Here is a 23,094-nt window from a genome sequence, read left to right on the forward strand (position 1 = left end):
GTAATTTTTTAGTTTYTCTTGCCTTTTRTMCGAATTAATTTGCKTYGTTGTTTCCTCTTACTTCTCTGTTTGATATCAGTAAAATTTCAGTTTGGAGCCTATTTCCTCCGCWTCCGAAGATTAGTTACCAGTTCTGGGACAAAGACCACATTCCGATCACTTTGTTCAAMAAATTCTCTTGCCTTATTTTGTTCTCTCGTTKTTCATCCRAATAATTTTGCGTSRAAATTCGTCTCCACTTATWTCTCTTGTCTTTTTWGKCTCTGTTTGTCTCCTATTTCCTCCTCCTCAWCCGTAARYAAAGTCGCCAATTATGRAAAAATAAATAAAKAAATTCAGGTGATTTCCTYTMAAAAATTMTCTCGCATTGCATTTYACTTTTTTCTTCTTTCTCTTGTCTTTTATCCGAWTTTTTTTGCACCGAAACTTGCCTSTTATTATTTCTCTRTTTAATATCTCWGTAAAATTTCTGTTAGTCTCCTATTTCCTTCTCTTTCGTAAGCTAATTCGCCACTTCTGGATAAGAGGGAAATTCCGGTCATTTTTTTTCAGAAATTCTCTSGCAYTGCATCTCAACTTCGCTATCAGGAAACTCTTTTCTATGTTCTCTTGTCYTTTGYYCGAATTACTTTGCTTCAAAATTTGTCRCTTTCATYWTTAATRTCAGTAAAATKTCTGTTTGTCGCCTGTTTCTTCGTCTTTCGGAAGCTGAGGCGCCAGTTCCGAGAAAGAAGGAAATTCAGATCATTTCATTTCATTCAGATCATCTGCAATTGATATCTTGTAAACTCCTTTGTGACTTCTCCCTTTGCTATATTTCAAATTATTTCAGAATTTTCCTCTTTTTTCTCCTTTTCTTTAAGCTCTGTCGCCAGTTATAGTAAAAAACGAAATTCATGTCATTTTCTTCAAGAAAATCTCTCGCATTGGCTTCATTTCGAATTATTTTGCGCGCAGAATTTTCTTCTCTTACGTCTCTAATTGATATCAGCAAATTTATCTTTAACGCCTATTTCCGCTTCTAACGTTACTTGAATCAACCAGTTCTGAAAGAGAACGAGATAATTTTTTAAAACATTTCCCCGCATTGCTTCTTCCTTTGATATCAATAACCTATTTTTTGGCTTCTCTTTTGTCTTCCCCTGTCTAGATCTCCACATTTCTTCTGTCTAGATCACAACAATTAAATTACTATCTTTTCTCTCATAACATTTGATTTTGATACCAAAAGGCTTCTACTTGTGTTTTATTTTGTGTTTAATTCCTCCTATCACTTAGCAAGCAAATGGCAAAAAACAAATAACCAGAGGAAAATGAGGGAAATATGCAAAGTAAAAAAATGTCTGATTTTCGCATTTAATCGCTCGCTTTTAGTATTACAAAATTAACTCGAATCATTCGAATTCTTTCACCTTTGAACAAAAGGAAAATGAGGAGAAGATGAAACGTAAATCAAAGAAGTTTGCTTGAATACTGAAACTATATTTCAATAGAAGACAGTCACCGTTTCAGCACTTTGGAGCACAATCCAAACCGTTCAGCATTGAAAGAATGTCGGTCCCCTAATTCGCTAAGCCTGTTGTAAAATATCCAAATTGATGAGGGCCTCGGGCAGCGCAGGTTCATGTCCTTTTGCCGATGCGAAATAGGCTCTGGCCAGGTGAGTTTTGCCGCTCTTGTGATGCAAAACTGCCAAATTGTTAAAGGCCGAGGCATGCGAAGAATCCGCGCACAAACATAAATTCAGACATTGAATGGCCAGTGCGATGTCTCCGGCCGCCTGAAGCAAAAAAACCCATTCTCTCTTAACTGGTTCGCATCGTCTCAAATGGATCATGGTTTGTCTACTTGAACCCTCAAATAGATTCCAACTACATCCTGTAACATGTCTTCGGAAAAATGTAGCAAATTTGTATCCGACAAGCCTGAAAATCGCATTAACATAGGTATTCGCTGCCTTTATAGCAAGTAGGTAGTCCGGGTAGGTTTATATATATGGATGTGATGCAGACAGTTTTACATAAAACATCAAGCCCATTTAAAATTTAAATCGGCTTTGCTTCGAATCAATCTGGGGACTACAGAGAACAATAGAGGCAACGAGTACCGGGAACACTACGGGCAGCAAATGAATGAAATGCATAAGAAAAATGCGGTTGGATTTCAGTATTTAAATGAGCAGGTTTAGTTAAGGCCCAGCTGAACTTTCGACATATACAAAAGGCTTTACAAGCACCTGGTCAAACTTTACAGGCTGGTTCTTTGCGTCGTTTGTGAGGCAGAATTAAAATGTACACTTACGATTGCCACGTGAGATAAATTGTACCAAACATCAGCTTTGAGCAGTGGATCAGTAGCCAAATCCAGTGCTCTCTGGAAACAGGCCATCGTAAGATCCAGCTGCTGCGAGTAGAGGCAGCACAAGCCCAGGTTGTTGTACAACTCGGCCGAGTGGGCGCCCATAATCAACACCCTCCTGAAGATTTTGCCAGATTTAAGTGCTTTGGATACGTTGCTACTAACCTGCTCCCTACCTGTAATACCGTAGAGCAAGTTCTGGCTGATTGTTGTAGAAATGATACATTCCAATGCAGGCAATAGCTTCGGTGTTCATGGCATCTTCATTGACAATGCTTCGGTAATATTTTACTGAAGCCTGGGGCTCATTCAATGCTTCACTAAGTCGAGCCAGTTCGGTCATGATCGATACATCATTAGGAAAAAGTTCCAGCCCCTGTTTGCATACTTCAGTGGCCTTCATTGGCTGGTCTGATCAACAACAATTTCGACTTTTAAGCGTCTTTACTGCATACTCAGTAAAATCAGCTTACCGATTCTAATGTATAGTCTGGTAAGTCGAATGAAGCCTTCAATGTGCACATGTTGTTTTAAGGCGCTTTTAAGCTGCTGTTCGCCATCCCGAATGAGATTTAGAGCCAGATAGCATTTGGCTAGTTGCGTTTTCCACCACCAATCCTGCAAAAATCGAGCAGGAAATTTTCAATTCGATGGAAAACCTGTGGTTTTCTGCACGTAATTTATTGAATTACTGTCAAATTAGTCAATAATTGGTATTAATTGTTTTCGCCAATTTAAATGATTAGTAAACTTCCTGTTTAGTTTTACTGCTGTATATCTCTTCTTTACAGGATGTGTCTCCGTAGCAGAACTTTGGAAACCAATGGAGAATAGAAAAATCATTCGAGTTTAAAGAGAAAATTGATTTTTTGACCTTATCAGAGCCGTCAAAGATTGTAGAATTCAAAACGTGTTAATCTCAGGCATCTCCAAGTGAGCTCTCATCAGTTGCGCATGCCCTAAAAACTCCAATGCCTCCAAAAACCTATACTTCATATGTTTCTAACTTAGAACTACTTCCGCGCTGATGCGAAATACAAGAACTGCAATAAGTGTCACCTATTAACTGTTTACCTTATTTATTGATTAAATTAATACTTTTATTCATAAAAATTGTGGTGCCACTTTGTTTCTATTAATTCAACCTTTTGTCCAACACCGAGTTACCATTTATTTTTTGCTCAAAAACTTGAAACACTTTTCTATTGCAAATTGAATTACGAATCCAAAAGTGACTTATTTTATGAAAAAGCAGTACGCAATTTTTGAAAATTGAAAACATAATCCAATGCACCAGTTTCAACGGTTCTGGCAAAACAAAATTACTGCTGGCTTTTGCAAACCAAAAAAATATATTTCGATCCTGTAGCGGCTTCTAAAGTTTCCAAAGTTAAAACTGGGCAACCCCGTATAAAAAAATGACTCCTGTACTGAAGATAATTATTATTTTCGAAACGGTTTGTCATTGCTTTATCTTACTTAATATTCCCTTAATACATTTAAACTTGTAGGTACTGCTTGTACACTTGGTTTTTCTCTATAAACTAAATCAAATGTTTAATATTCCGCTACTTTTCTTACCGAATACAACCGTTTCTTTTTCTCTTTTTTTAAGTTTCTTTAATTAAATTAAATAAAAACTAATTGCGAAATAGAAAAATAATTTTTGGATCCAGGAACCCAACGGCGCGCTCTATTTTTTTCGTTATGGAGAATATTAAATGCTAAATTTTGCGCCAATTTTCTCGCAGAAACAACCGTTTTAATTTTTTTAATAAAAAACTTTGCATTTTAACAGAAAAACTCAAAAGAACTTTATTGCTCCATACCCCAACTGAATATAAAATTAAAAAAATATTTTTATTGCTAAAATTGCGGTAGATTTTTCGAACAATTAAACGGTTTTACATTTCTTATCAAAAATTGTACATTTTAGCAAAAAAATCAAAAAAAGCTTCTTTCTTCCCCACTAAATGTAAAATTGAAAAATTATTTCTGTTACTAAAATTTTGGTAATTTTTTCGAACAATACAACGGTTTTAATTTTTTTATCAAAAACTGTACATTTTAGCAGAAAAATCCAAAAGAGATTTTTCCTTCCGAACTGAATATAAAATTGAAAAATGATTTCTGTTACTAAAATTTCGGTAATTTTTTCGAACAATACAATTGTTTTAATTTTCTTATCAAAAACTGTACTTTTCAGCAAAAAAATCCAAAAGAGCTTATTTTTTTCCCAACTGAATCTAAAATTGAAAATATATTTTTATTGCTTCAATTGTGGAAAAGAAAATGCTAAATATTGTCTTACTTTTTTCAAAGAATACATCGGTTTTCGTTCTTTTTAAATCAAAAACTGTACATTTTAGCAGAAAAATCCAAAAGATATGTTTCCTTCCGATCTGAATATAAAATTGAAAAATAATTTCTGTTACTAAAATTGTGGTAATTTTTTCAAACAATACAACGGTTTTAATTTTTTTATCAAAAACTGTACATTTTAGAAAAAAATCCAAGAGCTTCTTTTTTCCCAACTGAATGTAAAATTAAAAACTTATTTTTATTGCTTCAATTGTGGTAAAGAAAATGCTAAATATTGCGGTACTTTTTTCAAAGAATAAATCGATTTCATTTTTTTTTTAAATCAAAAACTGTACATTTTGGCAGGAAAATTCAAAAGAGATTTTTCCATCCAAACTGCATATAAAATTGAAAAAATATTTATATTACTAAAATTGCAGTAATTTTTTCGAACGAACAACATTTTTTGTATCAAAAACTGTACATTGTAGCAAAAAAATCCAAAAGCGTTTTTTTCTTCTCAACTGAACGTAAAATTGAAAAATAATTTGTAATTGCAGAAAGCCGGCGTGTTCTGTTTTTTCTCTACTGAGCTTTGCTTAAATTTTGCGGGAATTTTCTCGCAGAAAAAAACGGTTTTCATTTTTTAAATCAAATTACATCAAAAGTACATTTAGCAAAAAATCTCAAGAGCAGAATTGAAAACTAATTTTTATTTGCGTTTTTTATTGCGATTGGTTTTTTTGGAGAAAATATCAAATGCTAAATATTGCGGTAATTTTCGTCAATAACGTATTTTTTATATTTAAGTGCATGTGCTGAATGTAATTTATTACACAAACACACCCTTTGGTAAAAAACCTCAATTTCTTACCTGAAACTCACAAGCTTGTGTGGCCAAAACAGCCAACTCCATTGCATTCCTCACATCGCCTTCATGATAAAACAGATACTCAAACAACGGCTTGTTCAGGCACTTGTTTTTGGCGTATTTCGACAAGTTCAAACGAGAAACTTGAATAAAGGGACCTTTAAACATAAAATTGAGCCATTTTGTTCACAAAATGGCTGCTTAATATTACCGTCCTTTTGGGTTAGCATTGCGGCAGTACCCAACCGAATGGCCCTCGCTGATTGGCCGGTGGCCCCTCTTGAGGTGCGCAAACGTTCCAGAGCAGATCCAGGCCTACCCGATTGCGTCCCTGGACGAACCACTCCGGACATCGGTCTTCCTGTGGAGGTTCTGGGTCTGGCCCTATAAACAAATATTTTTGGAAAATTCGCTCGAAGCTTAGGCACAACCAGAAGTTACCCTAGCGATGTCACTGGAACAGTATTTGCTGGGGTTTTCAACGAAGTCCCAGGACGTGGAGCAGTTGCGACAACACTGTTATCCAGAATATCCTCTTGGAAGGTTGTTTCTTCGCTTTCCAAGTCATCCACATATACCTATGAAGTGCAGTTTCGCCACTGAACAAACAAGCGAATAAAAGAGCACTCACCCGTTGAGTGAGCGCCCTCATTTTCAAGCACCAGGCGGCTTGGTCTAGAGGTTGTTTATCCAAAATGCTTGTACACACATCGATGCACTTATCGTAGTGTAGTCGGCGAAATAAACTGAGAGCCAAATACATGGGATCCATTTTTGCTACTGAAATATAGCAGTGTTTTGTTTTCATGAACCGTATCCAAGGGCAACTTGGATACGTGTGAAAAATCGAAACTACCAAGGCCTGTGCGTTAGTAAGTAATGAAAACTGAAGCCAGGGACTACTTGATAGTAGTAGTAACGAAAAAAGCCGTCAAACGTCAAACCCAGTGACAAACTGGTTGTGTGACACCTGTCACTCAACCCAGAAAAAATGGTAGTTTGACAGCAAATGAAACTGTCATTTTCAAAACATGTCCAAAACGAGTGAAATCCACTTAGGGAGACAGCCGTCCAAACAACGGCTCTTGCGTATTCCCCTGCGGGAATTTCGAAAGCAGAAAAAGGATGCAACTAAAGAGCTGCACGAGCTGCTGGATGAGACTGAGCTGGTCCAGATCAATGACTTGTTCAATAAAGAAGACGGCAGGAGGATGAGCAGGGAACAGCTGAAGGAGATGCTGGCGCGAGTGGCGAAAATCGAGTATCCCGATGAAATTTTCGAAAGGGAGTTTCTGCGGATGAACGCCAGTTGGTGAGCTTGGGAATGGAGAAATGGGTTTTTGATGGTGACTGCGTGTGATTTTGCAGTAACGGGTTGGTGACGTGGGATGAATTCATATCGTACTTAATCCTGGGGTTTGAACAGCAGGAGGTCAGCACCGAGTATAAAACTCTGGCCGCTCCAATTCCGATTGGGCCCACCATGGTAAAAAGTAACCATCGCCACCCTATTAATAGGGTGACGTTTTACCCAACGGGTAATTTGTCTGCACCTTAAGGTCTAGAGTAGTAGTTCAACAGTGTCCGTTTCATTTTTTTGTCCAGTTAAACCTGATCGGAGCAGCACTTGGCACGATGGCAGCATAATGACTTGCAGCCATGACGGCGTGATCAACTACTGGACGCTGGACATGACTCTGGAAAGACAAGTGCAATCCACTTGTCCAGAGCTGAAAATCCAGACCACTTGGGTCACTGATTTGGCGGTACTCCCAGATGTCAGCGTCATCTGCACATCTTCCAGTGAAAGAGACTTGCGGTAATAATGTGACCATCTCAAGAGCAGAAGCCCAAATAGATAAAAGTGATTGAGAAACTTTTTTCAAAAGGAGTCTGCATCTGTTGCAGCTTTTACGACACATCAGCTAGAAAGTTTGAGCTCCGAGTCATGATCACTACGCTGGACTATGCAGTTTGCACCATGTACTACAAGTTCTACGAAGACCCAGACACGGAATCCAAGCTGATTCTAGGAGATATGGGAGGAGGAGTCACCATTCTGTACATTAAAACCTTTGCCAGAGGTCCCTTTAAGTCCCAGCCTGGAATTCCGCTCCTTCATGTCCGCTGGGGCCAAGTGGTCAAGGGCCTAGTTGGGAATTTCCGGTACTTAAGAGGATACTACTGGGACAATGCGAAGACATCGCCTTTGAATGACACTTTACTTTATTTCTTGAAAATATTGGCTCGTAAATTTTTGAACTTCACACACCTCTACTAGATTTGAAAGACATCGTGCAAAAAGTGTTCTTATTTAGTTCGATTTTCGTGGACTTTTAGGGTGGTTCAATACCCGCACTTGCACACCGACTACGTTCGCCAAGTATCCTTCTACTCCACCTTGCACAGCGTGGTTTCATGCGCCCAATGCCCCAAGGCGGCCCTCCTGATGACGGACGTCACTGATAGCAAAAACGTTTACACCTACAAAATAGCGGCCGGAGTTTGGTGCTTTGATCTGGATGAAGTGACCCACATCGTAGCCACAGGTAGGTCGTAGCTCCCCATGGAAAAACTGGCCCTATGCAAGGAAACTAGGGGGTCCCGACTGTTTGATTCGCCTCTGGAACCCGTTTGTCCCACACCGTCCCACTTGCACCTTCTACGGCCACCACACCGGAATCGTGCAGCTGGTTTTCCAAGATAGCGGCAAATTGCTCTACAGCATGTCCAAAGATAAGTGCATCAAGGTGTGGGATATTTCGCTCCAGTCGTGTTTGCAGACCTACTTGGATTTGCCTCCAGAATTAGGGGAGCGAAGTGAACTGACTGCGCTCTACAATCCCGAATCCAGGCAATGGATCATTGGCAGTAGCATGATTGCGGTGATTCCTCTGAGTCCGAAACAGAGCAGTGAACACACCGATGGCAACACCCATTCTAGTGGGGTGTCGGTTGTTTTGTTCAATAAGCTGTTTAGAGTGATTGTGACCTGCGGCCTGGACAGCTACATTATAGTGTGGAACCCTTGGGATGGTAGGCGGTTGCTTGTGATCAAAGAGGGCCACACCCGGATGCTGCATGGTGAGATTATGAGTGTGGAAATCACTGCTGCCACTTTCGATCCGGGATATCAGCGCCTTCTAACTGGTAAGCACACTTCTCTGCAAGAAACTCTTCACGTTGAATGCTAGCTGGTGCAAAAGCTCCCAACTGAATTTCTACTTAGGCGCCCATGATGGCACATTGAAAATCTGGAACTTCAACACTGGCACGTGCCTGAGAAACATGAACATTGAAACTTGGTGTGAAGTTCAATGTGTGATTTGGGTGAACAGCCGCATAATGGCGATGGGATGGAACAAGCGTGTAACTGAGTTTGCTGATACTGGGGAAGCCATTGGCCCAGAAGGGGCTTATAGGTGAACATCTCCGATCTGCTTGAGCAGCTTTGGGTCATTTTCTTGTTAACTTTGCAGCAAGAATTGGGATTTGAGGCATTCGGAGGATATCAGTGCTGGGGCGGTGCGAGTGCCTGAAACCTTGGCCACCAGGTAAGCAAAACTCCTCCAGCTGGGCGAATTAGGCAATAAAATCGTAGCTCCTACGTGGGCGAATTGTTGCTCTGGCGCCTGGAAACCGGACAGCCGTACAAGAAATTCATCGTCTCCAATCCGACGGAAAGAATCAAAATCCAATTCACTGTGGACAAAGGCAAAGAAAGAAGGGACAGTTCAGGCTTCTTTATGGGGTAGGGATTTCTGAGCAATAATTTTCAAAAGCATTTTAATTTTGGAATTCATCCAAAGGAGCGCGTCGATGATCAGAAAAAGCCTCTCAGGAAAGAGCAGTCGCAAATCCTCCATGTTTAGCACACATTCCAAAAGATCCACGCTGCTTCCACCCCAAGAAAGAATGTTAAGTGGTCAGCAATTAACCAATTGAAACGCCTATTAAAAATGGCTATATGCGCATTATCCGATATTTTGTCAGGTCCGATGATTATGGGCCGCAAAGGAAGACTGTCCACCGTGCAAATACCAGACGAATGCTTCAACTTGCGAAGACTGGCCGTTCATTGCATGCTGTTTCTCTGCTCGAGGAAGAGCGACCCGATGGTTGGGACGCTTCTGGTGGCGTTGGAAAATGGGGTGGTGCAAGTGTGGAACCATCACATTTCGGGCGGATTTATCACGTCGTTTTCTGCCGTTCACAAAGCGGGCGACTATGTGATTTCTATGGCCACTGATGACCAGAACGAGTTTCTGTTCATTGGTAAGCATCATTTCATTAGTTGAGAACTAAGCTGAATCTGAAAAATATTTTGTCGGGGGCGGTTTCTTCTTTGAGCGCATATTTAGGGTATTTTAAACGGCCGGATTTCCTCACTCTTTTATACAGCATGTCTGCGTAATTTGCTTGCAACCATATGGAAAATATTTTTATTTTTTATTTAGGACAACAGTGATTCGTGACAGCACCAAACCATCCATTGAATAGACATACCGCGTGTTAATTTGAAACATTCCCCCCCGTAATATCTTTCTTGCAGCTAAAAATATGAAAAATCGGAAATACCCGTCAATTTTATTGCCAATCAATTTTTAGCCCCTTTCTTTCAACCCCTTAGTAGGGGTAGATGTCACCCAAGTATCTTAAATGGGAAGGAGGGTCAAGTGGCACATCGTTTAAAAGAGCGTTTAATTCTCTTTACATTAGTTACTACTTTGTTGCTTCTGGTCCATAGGTTTTCGAATAATCGCGTTTCAAAGTTACAGAAGCAATTAAACTTGCCTGCATTGAGATTTTGCTTTTCAGATTAGTGTTTAAACAATAAGTATGCCATTGGGACTCCTTATGGTACAAATTATTATTATTATATTAATTATAAAATCGTTGAATAATAGGAAGAAAAGTACTTTAAACAATAAAATTCAGATTTATTGATTATTTTACAATAAAACCCATGAGGTCTACTTACGCATTATCTTAGAAGTTGTTCAAAATGTTGTCTATTTTCATGTAAACAATAATAAAGTATATTTTCGAACTCTCCCTAACATTGATAAGATAATTCAAATTCATTCCTGGGTTTCAGTCATTTATTGCCTCTATTTATTAATCAAAATATTTTGATTTTTGATTAATAAATAGAGACAATAAATGACTGAAACCCAGGAATGAATTTGATTTGGAATTGAAACACAGTCAGGAAAGTGTAAACAATGATTGATAAGATAGTCCCGGATAGCTCGATTGGCAGTAGGGGACCAATTGAATGGCCTCCCAGATCATCGGATTGAGCACCCTTAGACTTCTTTCTTTGGGAACATCTTAAGTCCATTGTTTATAAAACACAACCTGCTGATATTGATGATCTTAAAAGTCCATTGTAGCGGAATGCCGGTCAATTCCCGGTGAAGTTTTCTGAAATGTTAGGGAAGAGTTAAAAAACAGACTTTATTATTGTTTACACGAAAAATGACAACATTTGAACAACTTATAATATAGTGCCTAAGTAGGTCCCGTAGGTTTTGTTGTAGACATTTATTTTCCGCAAATAAAAAGTTATTTTTGTCGATGCAAAAAGAAGTATCTAATGGAAAGAGAATTGAACGCCCTTTAAAACGATGTGCCACTTGACCCCTCTTCCCATTTAATATTCGCAGGGTGACATTAATATTCTCAGGCTAAAAATACTCATATTTATTTAAAATGTCCCTCTTACAAAGAAAATTGACGGGTTTTTCCGATTTTTCATATTTTAAACTGCAAGAAAGATATTAAGGGTGGGAAGTTTTCACATTGACACCCGGTAAATCAATATACTCCATTAGACAATTAGTAGTAGAAGCATTCAATTAAAAAAGTGATAAAACTAAGACCCAAACCCAGCATCAATACGACCAGCGGCCCCCGAAACTCTTCGGTTTTTAAAACTTTCGAATGCTTATCGTGGTTCATAGCAACGTTTCGCCTATAAGGCAGCTTGCTGGTGCTCTCCATCTGTCTGACGAGTAACGCCAGATTCTCCAGCTGGCGCAGGTAAGGAGACTTGCCCTTTGAAACAAACCCTCCATATCCAGTGCGAACGCATCTATCCAGAATGCGGAAGTTGAATCGTTTGTTACGATTGCGTAACCAATGGGACAGTAGTTCCAGTTGCGAATTAGGGGCGATAAATGCGGAGTCTCCTTTTCCTTCCAGGACTCGATCCATCCATTCGACCCTCCCTACTACAGTCACGTTCTGGATATCGGGCATTGGGAGCCAGAGAGCGTAAACTTTTAAGGGACTTTGCCCCAGTTCCTCAAGAGTGCTGATGCCGTGCTTGTAGTGGTTGACTAGGGCGATGTTCAGGTTGATCAGGTCCACTATGGTGCCGTAGGTGATGCACCAAAGCATCCAAGAGCACTTGATGAAGGATTTTTCGCTGATAAAGCTGGGCTGGGAGGTTCTGAACTGAACTGCCACAAACCCCAGCAAGTCAAGACGCTTGGATCGGCGCGTGAGGTGTTTGTTCAAAAACGCAGCCAATAGAGTGACTGCCACACTTGCAGGCAACACTTCTATTATGAGAGACTGTGCAAATCGCTTCCATTTTTTCACCATGGGCGGATTGGGGACCATCACTGCCCAATTGTCCATGATGTGCGGGTTCAGCAATGCCACCTTCTTCGAGTACTTCTTCGGGACATCGATGCCATCCGCTGTGAGGGTGTGCGGGTACAGCTCAATGTTCTCAGAAGCCAATCGCTTGTAGATGTAGCTGTTAAAAGAGCGGTTCTGGTCGATTTTTACTTGCAGCAGAGTGAGGTTGAAGTACTTTGCCAGCGATTTTGCAAAGTTGTACTCAAAGTTGGAGAATTTGCCAGCTGCGGACATCGCAGTCGTTATCGTAAGCACCTTGAATGGATATCCGTGCATGTTCTTCAACTTGTCGGGAAACTGCTTGAAGCCTGGGTGCATTTCCTGGATATCTGTTATATCGAGCCGTCCATCAAACGGATTGAAAGTGGATACCTTTAGAGTCCCATTGGGGTAAACTATTGCAAAGTCCAAAATGCGGTAACTCCAGATTCGTCTGGAAGCCGCCCTCACCCAATCAGGATCTCGTATGGGGGCGCAGATAATAAAGCTGTATTTGCCTCGGTTGGAAAAATAATCCGACTCCACCATCTGTTGCAGTTTCCTGTTGAATTGATCCTTCGAGCCCATGGTGAGAAACGAAACCGAAGTGTAGGTATCTTTCAGATTAATCCCATGGGAATAATCGGACACAAACTTGGTGCATCTGGTCGTTTTGAGGTACCCAGTGATCAAATCGCCACAGAAAGTGTCTTCTGGACTGACGAAAGCATTGCACATGTAGAACGGCGCCAGCGGCTTGGTATACTCGACGTAAAGCTTCAGTTCGGTGCTCAAGTTTCCTAATTTTAAATCGGCGTAGCTTCTAAAACCTTCACGGCTCCAAACTTGTGGCAGGAGCAAAGTGATGAACAAAATCTCCATCACTCAAAGAGCTACTGGTTGAAAGAGCACTGCGACAGGCGGGAATGGATGGACTTTTCCAAAGGTGCATTAGTTGATGTTCCAGAACCTTAAATGGCAGGAGCACTTTGCGGTGTTTGCTAAAGATTTTAGAACGGTAATATATTATAAATCAAAGTGTCAGTGTTCGCTTCCAGACAGCTTTTCTGATAAATTATTTCCTGGAAATCGATATGCAATTGACTGAGGGAGGCGGGAGGCAGGGTTTCCCATTGAAGTGATTATGAAAAGTTTGAATATGCTGACAATCCTCTTAGACAAGTGTTTTTGAATCATCCACCAATTTTTTTGAGCCACCACTTCCACTATGCACAAAAGCAGTGAGGTCCAAGAAGACAGAAGCAAAGGACTTTTTTTCTTACTAACAATCCAATAAAACAAAAATGTGCAAGTGGCCCTTTACTCCAATGCGAATACGTTTCCTGAGGATTAGGAATCATTGCAAAGAGAAGAAATAATGCCTTTGAACTTCCTATAGGCAATTTCCAGCAAAAAAGCCACGCTTGCTGTGCACATCCCAGTCATCCAGACAGCAAAAATTCCCAAAAAGTCTTTAAACACCAGAAACTGATTGGATTCCCGTGTCAACTGATCCGGCTTGTAGCGATAAGGCACCTCAACAGTGGCTCCCATTTGTGTAACTCTCAAAATCAACTGCTCCAGCTTATGCGCGTATGGAGACTTGGCCTTGTATAGAAACGCTCCATATGCAGGCACCACAACTTCTTTGAGCATTTGGTAGTTGTAAGGGCGGCGAGTGTTGGCATGCCATTTGGCAATTTTATCGAACGTTTCTTGAGCGCCTATGAAAGCGGCGTCGCCCTTGTTTGCCTGGATTTTGTCCCTCCAGGCTGTCTTCCTCAAACGGGTAACATTGTATTCTGGAGGCAGAGGGAAATCGATGGTGAAAATGGGCAAGTTGAATGCTCTGAGGTCGCTCAAGGAGTCAATGGGCTTTTCGTATCGGGGCACCAGAGCAAAGTTGAGCGCTAGAATGTCGTAGAAGATGCCAATGAGGACGCAGCCGAGCAGCCAGACAATCTTCAATGGAGATTTCACTTGGACGAAATGAGGCAGAGAGGATTTGAGACAAACTGCCAAAAATCCCATTAGGTCTAGTGTTTTGCGGGTGGGTGAAGCAAACTTGTCTAATGAAGCCATCATGAAGCTGATGCTCAACAGCAACGGAATCACTACAACCAACAGCATGGTGAAGAAGAAGTGCAGCTGAGAAATTTGTTTGGAATTTGGTACCAAAGCCATCAAGCTGTTCATAGTGTTGATGCTCAAATGGCTCACTGACTGGCTGTAGTTATTTGGAACCCAATGGAACCCCACAGACTGAGTAAAAGGCACCAGCTCAATGTCCTCTGTTGAAAGGCGAAGAAATAAAGTGTCCATAGAGCTTTGGTCTTTGGCGATTAGTACCTTGATGAGTGATATATTCAAGCATTTCTTCAACGCATACACAAAGTTTGTGTCAAAGGAATAGCTGTACTCGATACTAAATGTTACATATCGAGGTATATCCAGAATTTTTAGCGGATATCCTTGCATGTCGCTCAGAGTGTCTGGAAATTCTGGACTCCTTTTCAGAATTGCGTCAACGATATCCAGCTGCCTGTTGAAAGGATTGTAGCTGGCAAATTTGAGTGTAACATTCCAATACAACATCACAAAGTTTGCTATGCGCTTATTCCATATCTTCTCGCATATTTGCAGAATCCATTTCTCGTCGCTCACCGGTGAGCAAAAGGCAAACTTGTAGTTTCCTTTATTGGTAAAATATTTGGATTGGACGAAGCGTTTGAAGTGCTCTGCAAAGTTCTCGTTCTCTATGATCAACACTGTTACCGTAGAATAAGTGTCTTCAATATGCGATACATTGATGCGTGTGGATATGTGCTTGGCGCATTTGCTGGCCTTCAGGAAAGCACTCCAGATGTCGTTACAGGATTTTCCGTCAGATAAAACAAACATATTGCAAGTGGTGTAGGGGTTTTTCGGCCTGGTAAACTGAGTGTAGGTCTTCACCTGTTTGGCCATTTGGATCGGTTCACTACCTGGAAGCAATTCACACAAAGATTCACGGAAACTGACTAGAAGAAGCAAGAAGAGGTTGGCCAGAGTTTCCATGCTGGAGGTGTTCATTAGCTCTTTGCGGGCTGGTGACTGAGGGTGACGCAATTAATTACAATTAGTGATTTGTCGATTGGTTAAAGGGGGCGGTTAGCTGTGTTATTTTTCAGCTTCTGTTTGATTTCCAATATGAATTTATTTGCGTAAAGACACAACAGAATATGATAATTATAGTCGTTTTCCTTTTGGGTTGCTGGTGTTTTTATTTATTAAGCAAGCGATGGGCTTGATAAGGCTTTAGGTGTTAATAAGAGTTGACCTTTTAAATGTGTTGGTTAATCTATAGTTCTAGGCCTGGGTAACTCAGTGAATTTTTAGGAGTTGGCGCAGTGCCACGCAAATGGCTYGGTGCGCCAACCCCACGCAACGGYGCGRTGACTCAGTTTCGTTGCTGGGAAAATATTGATAACTTTTTACTTGTTTTAGATTTATTTTAAGGGCCATTTATTAATAWYATTTTYAAAATTTCTTMAAAATTTTGGAATTTTGCAGTTTTAGCCAAGTTACTCTTTCTTCTAAATGCTCAATTYCCAGTTTCCCTTAAAAATGCTGACAAACTTAAGGTATTTTCCACGMACAATTGTGAGATAMATTTCGAATCTTTGGTCGCTTTGTAAAGAGTTTTGRAATCGYTTTCCAGCGAATTTGGAACAAAATTCAAAYCATTTTCTATCAGAAAACGAACAGAATAAGCGAATGTTTATAACAGATTATTTGTTGGAAATCTCGTCACCTCAATTCCTATGAAGACTGTAGATATGTAAAAAAGTKWGTKAGTGTAAAAAATGTGGCTTATTAGTTTGGACTGAATTTTTTTTTTGCTTTACTTTCTACTCAAAAACGCTCTATTTTGTAGAGCATCACTTAAAACATCACGAAAAATRACAAGATAAATTTATAGCTTKGSAAACATTTKTCAAAAATTTTGCTAAACGTCGAATTCGTGACAAWAACGAARATAAAATTCTCCCGTTTTTACCCGAAACCCGTTAAGSTTTKCTCCTAAACCGATCACGAAACTAAAAGTTGGTTTGCAGGGAAYCTCATTCATCGGTTTGCAGGGAACTTTAGAAAWCCCTTTGCAGCTTCGAATTTGGGTCAATTTATCTTGAAAAAAATATKTGGAAAATTCGCCGCCCTCATCGCTCTGAAATTTGYAGAGTTTKGTTAAATTTTCAGATCATTACAGTGTTAACAAAGTTTATTTTAAGCAATTTTTTCTACGCAAAATTGCATTATTTTTTAGTTTTACTTAAAATACTGACAATCTTTAGCTATTTTCTGTCAAAAATTATAAGATACATTTTATTRGARMACTCGCCTCYTTAACCYCTTTGYAAAMATTTTTWRAAAACTKTTTGATGCTTYGAATTATGGACAAAGTTACTCAGAAAAATTGTTAATGATCATTGTTTAGATGTRAAAATTACAGTCTCGGGTCTCGTAAAGTTTTAATAAATGACTTATAACTCATYARCCGATGAGTCATAACTCGTTAACTCAGAGAGCGGCAACAACTGAACGGCGCAACTCMACACAGTGTTATCCAGGTCTATATAGTTCTGATCTGTGGTGGARGTGCTTTTCTCGAAAAATAAAGAACTAAGCTTTTTTTCTTTCAGTTTTCTGCTTTTCTGAGCCAGTTTCKTTCGATTTTTTCAACTAGGATYACGAAAAWGTTTMCTTMATTTCTTAGCAGAACATAATGTAGTTTAATTTTAATAARGTCGATTCTTTCGGCTATCTGATCATATTTACCAGTTCTTGCTTGCTACTTCGTCCATAGTTGCAACAAAGTTTTAARGRAAATAAATCCCGGAAATGGAATTTTATAGTTAAAAAYTGAATTTTTKAACAGAGTAGAGACTTCCAATAAGTTGTCCAAAAGTGTYCATTTGGGAAATGTATATCGTGCAAAAATAAAAATATTTCCTACAAATGAAGACTTTTTAACGTAGAGAACATAAGGAACGCATTTTAAATGTTAGTCTCTTCAAAAGTCAATTTAAAATTGATTTTGAATGTGGCGATTTGGTGTCAATAGATTTTTTGAATGCCATTGTTTTAGCGCTGTTCAATTTTTAATCGCAAATAGCTCGAAAACGCTTACAGATATCGAAATGCATGAAGTATGGCTTTTCTGAGTAGAAATGTGAAGTCTTTAATGCCAATGAGAAAAACTCTTTTAAAAATCATGTCCAAAATAAATAATCCGGTATTTCTACACACTGTTGCAAAAAGTGGCGTCTCCAACAAATATGTTTAAATTAATAATAATTTCGAATTAAGCACATAGGAAACTGTATAAGCTGCTTTATGAAGGTCTATGGCAAATTTTATTACAGAAAATGCTTGTTTGCACATCCTGAATTTCATAAACGAGTAATAGTTTGATAAGGCAACCTTGTCTCAAATGCGCTAGTTCTAACTATTATGAAATCTGCTCAATATTCCCTTAGATATGGGACACCCTGTATATTAAAAGGCGCCTATCATATATATTTTAGAAAACGCAATCTCTTAATCTACGATTGGGGGATTTTTGCGATTCGCACATTTTTCTTATAGGAGTGCATTTTTAACATCTGTTTTCCAACTTGTTGGTTTGGCACCATTAAAGTGTGCGGTTTTACCGATAATGGCGCAAATGTTTTGCTTTCGGTCATTCACTCGGATAAACAAAATGCTATAATTTCTATCACTAAAAATGTTGTATTAAAAAATGCTAAGGGAAGCTTGAAAAACCTGTTAAACCACAAGATGGAGATGGCCACAACCACTGCAAGTATGTAAGAGCAAATGCCTCATTTTATTAAATTTCCGTCGGGATTTTTGGAAATTGATTTCGTGAAGCTACTTTTTGTTGACAAAGGAATACAATTCTCTATTTCTCCGTCATTAAAACTTCGAACAGTATTTTTCTTCGAACAAACTCCCGATAGTTCCACCAGACAATTTTGTGGGAAATGACCATCTGTTAAATTTTTTTGGACAAAAATAATTGTTTTTTTTTAAGTTTTGCAGTTCAAAATAGACACTGGATAAAGTATGCAATGTACAGGGTGTCGGCCCAACCAGTGATCAAAAAGGGTAAGGCATACAGAGAGCGCCAAAGAAACAACAGATTTTTCTATGGGGCTTTATTGCAAACTGTTATAAGATTTCCATTATTAGTTTTAAAATTGTTACTTTAAAAGTGATGTAATGGTGACAATTAAAGTAACGTTTATGGGTGTTGATTGTTATTTATCTTATAAATCACTTGCTTATCAGCAATGTTGCCTAAAACTATTGCTATTAATTGCACGTGGCGTAAGTGAATGTATACTGTTTATTTATTTTATTTGGAGCAAGTTCTTTGGTATGTTGTGGTGACAAGGATGGTGTCCTTACAGGCGTTTTACGCGTTTTTTTGCGCCAACTTCCGCGTAAATCAATCCATTGCCGAGGTTAAAAACATAGCGAACAAACAGGACAGTTCGGCTGAAGAACTTAAAAAATAAACACATTCTAAATACAAATTAACAAAAATCCTTTGCAACTAACGGCAAAGGGAAAATCGCTTTATGGAATTGAAGATGAGCTTAAACAGAGTGTCTTCTTTGATGACTGATTCAACATTTACTACAGGAACAACCGCTGGCTACATTAAGACATGGCTAATGAAGAACTACTGCATTTTACCGGAAGATAAAGAACACCTCTGCATGCCCAAATACCGGCTCATGTTCCCTTTCATGTGGGGAGATCGCTTTATCGGTAGGTTTTTAATGAATGTTTCAACAGTGCAAATTTCGAATTGCGTTAACCTCAGACACCCCCAGGACCGGTTTCGAGCTTATTAGCTCTCATCAGTTGAGTTCAACCTGAAATTAATATATTAACATCGACGCGGAATGGCATACAGGTTTCGGAATATAATTTCAGTTTGAACCACCTGATGAGAGCTAATAGGCTCGAAACCGGTCCTAGGGGTGCCTGAGGTTAGCGCATTTCGAAATCTGCCTATTTCAAAAGCTCATGATGGCTCTGCTGATGCCGAAAGCATTTCATTGTTCGGGGCAAATTTCGTTTTTTTCCTTTTAGGAAGGGCAAGAAGGATGATTGCTGGCCAATTGGAGCCTGTCCTTCTCAACAGCTACAAGGGGCATTTCATGCCAGTTTCAGGGTTGACTTATATTGAGGAATGTCGCATTTTGATCAGGTAATTAAAACCAGCTGCTGCAGGAGGTTTTTTTAAGGCTGCTGGTGTAGTTGCAGCGCCGATTTCAGTGCGAGAATGTGGACTTTAGGAGGTCGGTACTTGCAAACCATCGGCACTTTCAAGCCCTGGAAAAAGATCGGGGCGGATGGCCAGTCTCTAGCTGATGATTTTGACTACACGATTCCTCCGGATATTAAGCGAATCGCCAGCTCCACTACTCTACGAGTGAAAATCGTGCATTTGGCTCCTTTGGCGCAATTTTAGAGGGTTTGTCGGCAGGTTTTGAGCGGGGGCTCATTCCCCAAGCGACTCACCATCAAGCAACTGCAGAAGCAGGCGCAAAAGGACCTCATCCACATCGACCACAGCAAGATTTATGGCAGTCGGCTCAAAGAGCCGATACTGGGCCATCATTACAATGTGCCTGAGAGGACTACGCATCCGAAGGACATTAAATTTGACACCACTTTCCCACATGTACGTTTCTAGAACTATTTCCTACAGGTTCTAAATAGTTTCTGGCCTGTTAGATTCCAGTATATCAACACCTGGTCATGCCACAGCCCAATCCCATCCAGGTTCCTGAAGTACCTGATGATATTCCTGCTAACATTAAAGTGGAGGAAGAAGAAATCTAGACTTCGACTGGTTTTTATTCGACTTCCTATGTTAATAGTTTGCACGTGAAAAGAACAGCGGATTAAAGTGCGGTGGGAATGGTTTTGACCTTTTCATACACCTCTTGAAGACTGTGCGCTACGTAGTCAGGCTTAAGATCTTCATCAAATGCCCAATCTACTGCTTGCTGCTTCTTGGTGTCTCCTGTTAGCAGCAGCAATGTTTGGAAGCCCGACTCAATACCAAAAGTGATATCAGTGGAAATACTGGAAATTCAAGTTATCTTATCAATTTTGTGGATGTTTGGAGCAAGCAATTCCAATAACGCGTTTTACTTACTTATCGCCTACCATCAGGACCCGATTATCTTGGGAAATTCCAAATTTTGCGTCTATAACTTCCTTAAGCACCCGACCAGGTTTGGCTAGCGGGATGGCTTGGACGCCGCTCCATCTTTGGAGCCCATCGATGAAATACTTGGGGCCTAAAACGCCCATTTTTCTCCACTTTCCAGCTCATCCGACTCTTGGCTTACCTATTAAGCTAAAGTTCTCTCCAATAGGGATTCTATCGTCAGACGTTCCAGTGAGGAACTGAACGTCATCCATATGTTTTAGAAGAATTTTCGCTACATGTACTGCCATATTTTGGAGATTTATGTCCAAATCTGCATAGACAATCCCTACGTTTTTGCAGGCATCTAATACTCTAAGGGATACTTGCATGGCGCTGCTTAGAGTTTCTTCTACATCTGTAGTTTGCAGATCCTGAAGAAAAATGCTTCTATATACATAATAATCCATCAGGAAATGAGATTGAAGCAGCCATAGGACAGAAATGTTAAAAGCTTCGTAAGCTTTTGGATGGAGGATAGATGCAAATACTCTGGAATTTTTTTAGCGATCATGATGTGAGTGGAAATGTGATGTTTCAACCAATTTTGCCCAGGAATGGTTGAAAATGTTGATTGCTCAGAAGCAACAGCTTAATGAGCCATTTACTCTAATTTGTTCCTAAATAGGCAAAATAGGTATACAAAAAATCTAGCAGACACACCATTCAGGGATTTGGGGACATTAATTGCTTGAATTCTGCATGGTTTGTGGACTTCCAAAAGGGGTTTGGAAAAATTAAATACCAGAAATGCTGAAAGTACTGAAAGGCACCCGATTTGCGAATAAAAATACAAAAAATTTTCCAAGTTTCCACAGGGAGGATGCAAAACAATATTGCCGGTGAAGCAAAAAAGGCATTTAACAACCTCTTGTTTGATATTAAAATATGCCTTTAGAAGATATATTTAAAAAGCCCGGGAAAAAAAGGTTAAATAATTTCGGCTGTGCAGATGATACAATCATGTTTGCATATGATATAGAGGATCTATATAAAATCGCTGAGGAACGAAAGCGGACGATGGGTTGGTTGCAAAAAAATGGAATATAGCGATTTCTACCTTATACTCTATGACAGAGTATCCGGCCTCTCTAAGCATCTTCTTCGTGAAGCGGCTTCCGATGATATAAATCGTCTTCTGGAAGTCGATCTTCTTCAAATAGGCCAGCAGAGTTATGTTGGGAGTAACGATTTCCTCTAAGGAGGCTTGGAAAGGGATCAACTTGGCTTTGAGGACTTCTGGTGGAGCAATTGCATTGTTCGTGACAAAGCAGATCTTTTTTCCCAGCTGCCTGAATTTCCCCACTGCATCGACGGTGCCGGGCAGGATCGTTGACGCTCGCGCTAAAACTCCTAATTTAAATAAGTAGTAAATCATGGTTCATTAAGGAGAAAGTACCATCGATGTCGAACAGAATTGTATCCACAGACTTCAGGAATTCTCGCAGCTCGTCACTAGACAAATCACTTATCCAGTTCAACTTGGGCATCTTGTTTAGAGCAAACGTGCGCAACCACTACTCATACAACTATAATTTTGTCAAGTAGGAACCAGCCGTTCCGGTCACACTGATGTGGTTTGTGAAAGTGATAAAGCCAAGTGAAAGGTTGGAGTTGACTGGCATTGAACCGCACTACTTAATAAATATCCACCTGTCTCGTGAACAAATACTGGCAACTTAAAAAAAAATCAATTAACAAGTTCTACGCTAAATTTTATCTCATGCTTTCAATTATTGCTAAAGTAAACAATGGAATCTGATTCTTATCCGCAAATGCGGTAAGATTAGAAGGAATGACAAAGTTGCTCTTTGTAACTAAAAGTTGCCCAACTCAATCGCTTAAGTGAGCGCAAAATTGTGCGATTTATGTAAATCGTAAAATATAAAACCCTACAGTACAAATAAAAAATGTAATAATTTTTTCGTTCAAAAAATAGCTTCAGTTTAGAGAAAGAAAAAACAGGAAACAAGCAACAATTCATACAAAAATGCAAGTGTTTTCTACTGAAAAAAGAAAAATGCCCGAAAACGAACAGGCAACTTTGCAGAAGCAAAAGTGCAAGATTATGCCAAAATTTCATGTTTTCTTTCCCGTTTTTGCTCATTTCTCGGAAGCAAAATGAGCAAGAACGCTCATTTTTACATCATTCCAAAGAGAACTAAACGTCTTTATAGAAAGTGAACCATCGATAAGGAAATGTTGGCAGTTTTCTCAAAAGAGTCGTGATTTCAAGAAGTTTTAGATTTGCGTGTTTTTTGAGTTGCAAAATCAATTCAAACATGACGCTGCTTTTTTCGAAGTTTCTCAAGCCCCATTTGAGCCACAGAATTTGTTTTGGCATCGTTGGATAGAGAATTCGAAATTCGATTTATAACAACATGAGTGAGGAAACTCGAATAGTTTTGACCCAGAAAGCGAAATTTCAATATTAAACACTGAAGTGCAAGATTATGCCAAATTTTATGTTTTGCGTCCCGTTTTTTTCTGTAATATGTGCATGTAAAAATGAGCGTTTTTCCCTGTACCCTCTATTTGTAATTTTGTAGTTATTGCTGAAGGAAATGAGGACCTGCAAAAATCAGTATGAGTTAGATCATCAAAAAATGTTTGTTTTTAATGTATATATTTTTTAAATCTGTTGGGGATTCAGCTTAAA

At 39.4% G+C, this 23,094-nt stretch overlaps 3 protein-coding genes across 3 annotated transcripts; 1 reads left to right on the forward strand and 2 right to left on the reverse strand.

Moving 5' to 3' along the window:
• Positions 1 to 1,466: 1,466 nt before the first annotated feature.
• On the reverse strand, positions 1,467 to 6,430 carry LOC109535120 (tetratricopeptide repeat protein 8). Its single transcript, XM_019900945.2, has 8 exons — positions 6,162 to 6,430; positions 5,972 to 6,108; positions 5,742 to 5,914; positions 5,534 to 5,688; positions 2,832 to 2,976; positions 2,535 to 2,769; positions 2,302 to 2,476; positions 1,467 to 1,780 (listed from the first exon to the last, which is right to left on the reverse strand). Exons 1-8 carry the CDS (start codon positions 6,336 to 6,338, stop codon positions 1,571 to 1,573), a joined length of 1,407 nt encoding a protein of 468 aa, XP_019756504.2. The 5' UTR covers positions 6,339 to 6,430; the 3' UTR covers positions 1,467 to 1,570.
• Positions 6,431 to 6,523: 93 nt separating this feature from the next.
• Positions 6,524 to 20,145, forward strand: LOC125503247 (WD repeat-containing protein on Y chromosome-like). Its single transcript, XM_048663297.1, has 16 exons — positions 6,524 to 6,842; positions 6,899 to 7,068; positions 7,136 to 7,349; positions 7,439 to 7,696; positions 7,871 to 8,079; positions 8,129 to 8,680; positions 8,760 to 8,952; positions 9,010 to 9,084; positions 9,132 to 9,281; positions 9,340 to 9,455; positions 9,524 to 9,805; positions 18,851 to 18,979; positions 19,307 to 19,424; positions 19,475 to 19,649; positions 19,704 to 19,901; positions 19,955 to 20,145. The coding sequence occupies exons 1-16, from the start codon at positions 6,562 to 6,564 to the stop codon at positions 20,060 to 20,062; spliced, it is 3,228 nt and encodes a 1,075-aa protein (XP_048519254.1). The 5' UTR covers positions 6,524 to 6,561; the 3' UTR covers positions 20,063 to 20,145.
• Positions 20,060 to 22,477, reverse strand: LOC125503248 (phosphoglycolate phosphatase 2-like). The gene is made up of 5 exons (XM_048663298.1): positions 21,835 to 22,477; positions 21,496 to 21,788; positions 20,578 to 20,809; positions 20,382 to 20,526; positions 20,060 to 20,308 (listed from the first exon to the last, which is right to left on the reverse strand). Exons 1-5 carry the CDS (start codon positions 21,923 to 21,925, stop codon positions 20,125 to 20,127), a joined length of 945 nt encoding a protein of 314 aa, XP_048519255.1. The 5' UTR covers positions 21,926 to 22,477; the 3' UTR covers positions 20,060 to 20,124.
• Positions 22,478 to 23,094: the final 617 nt, after the last annotated feature.

The sequence above is a fragment of the Dendroctonus ponderosae genome, unplaced genomic scaffold (assembly GCF_020466585.1).
Source record: "Dendroctonus ponderosae isolate FM_Combo_2020 unplaced genomic scaffold, Dpon_F_20191213v2 Dpon_F_20191213_148, whole genome shotgun sequence".
Classification (NCBI taxonomy): Eukaryota; Metazoa; Arthropoda; class Insecta; order Coleoptera; family Curculionidae; genus Dendroctonus; species Dendroctonus ponderosae.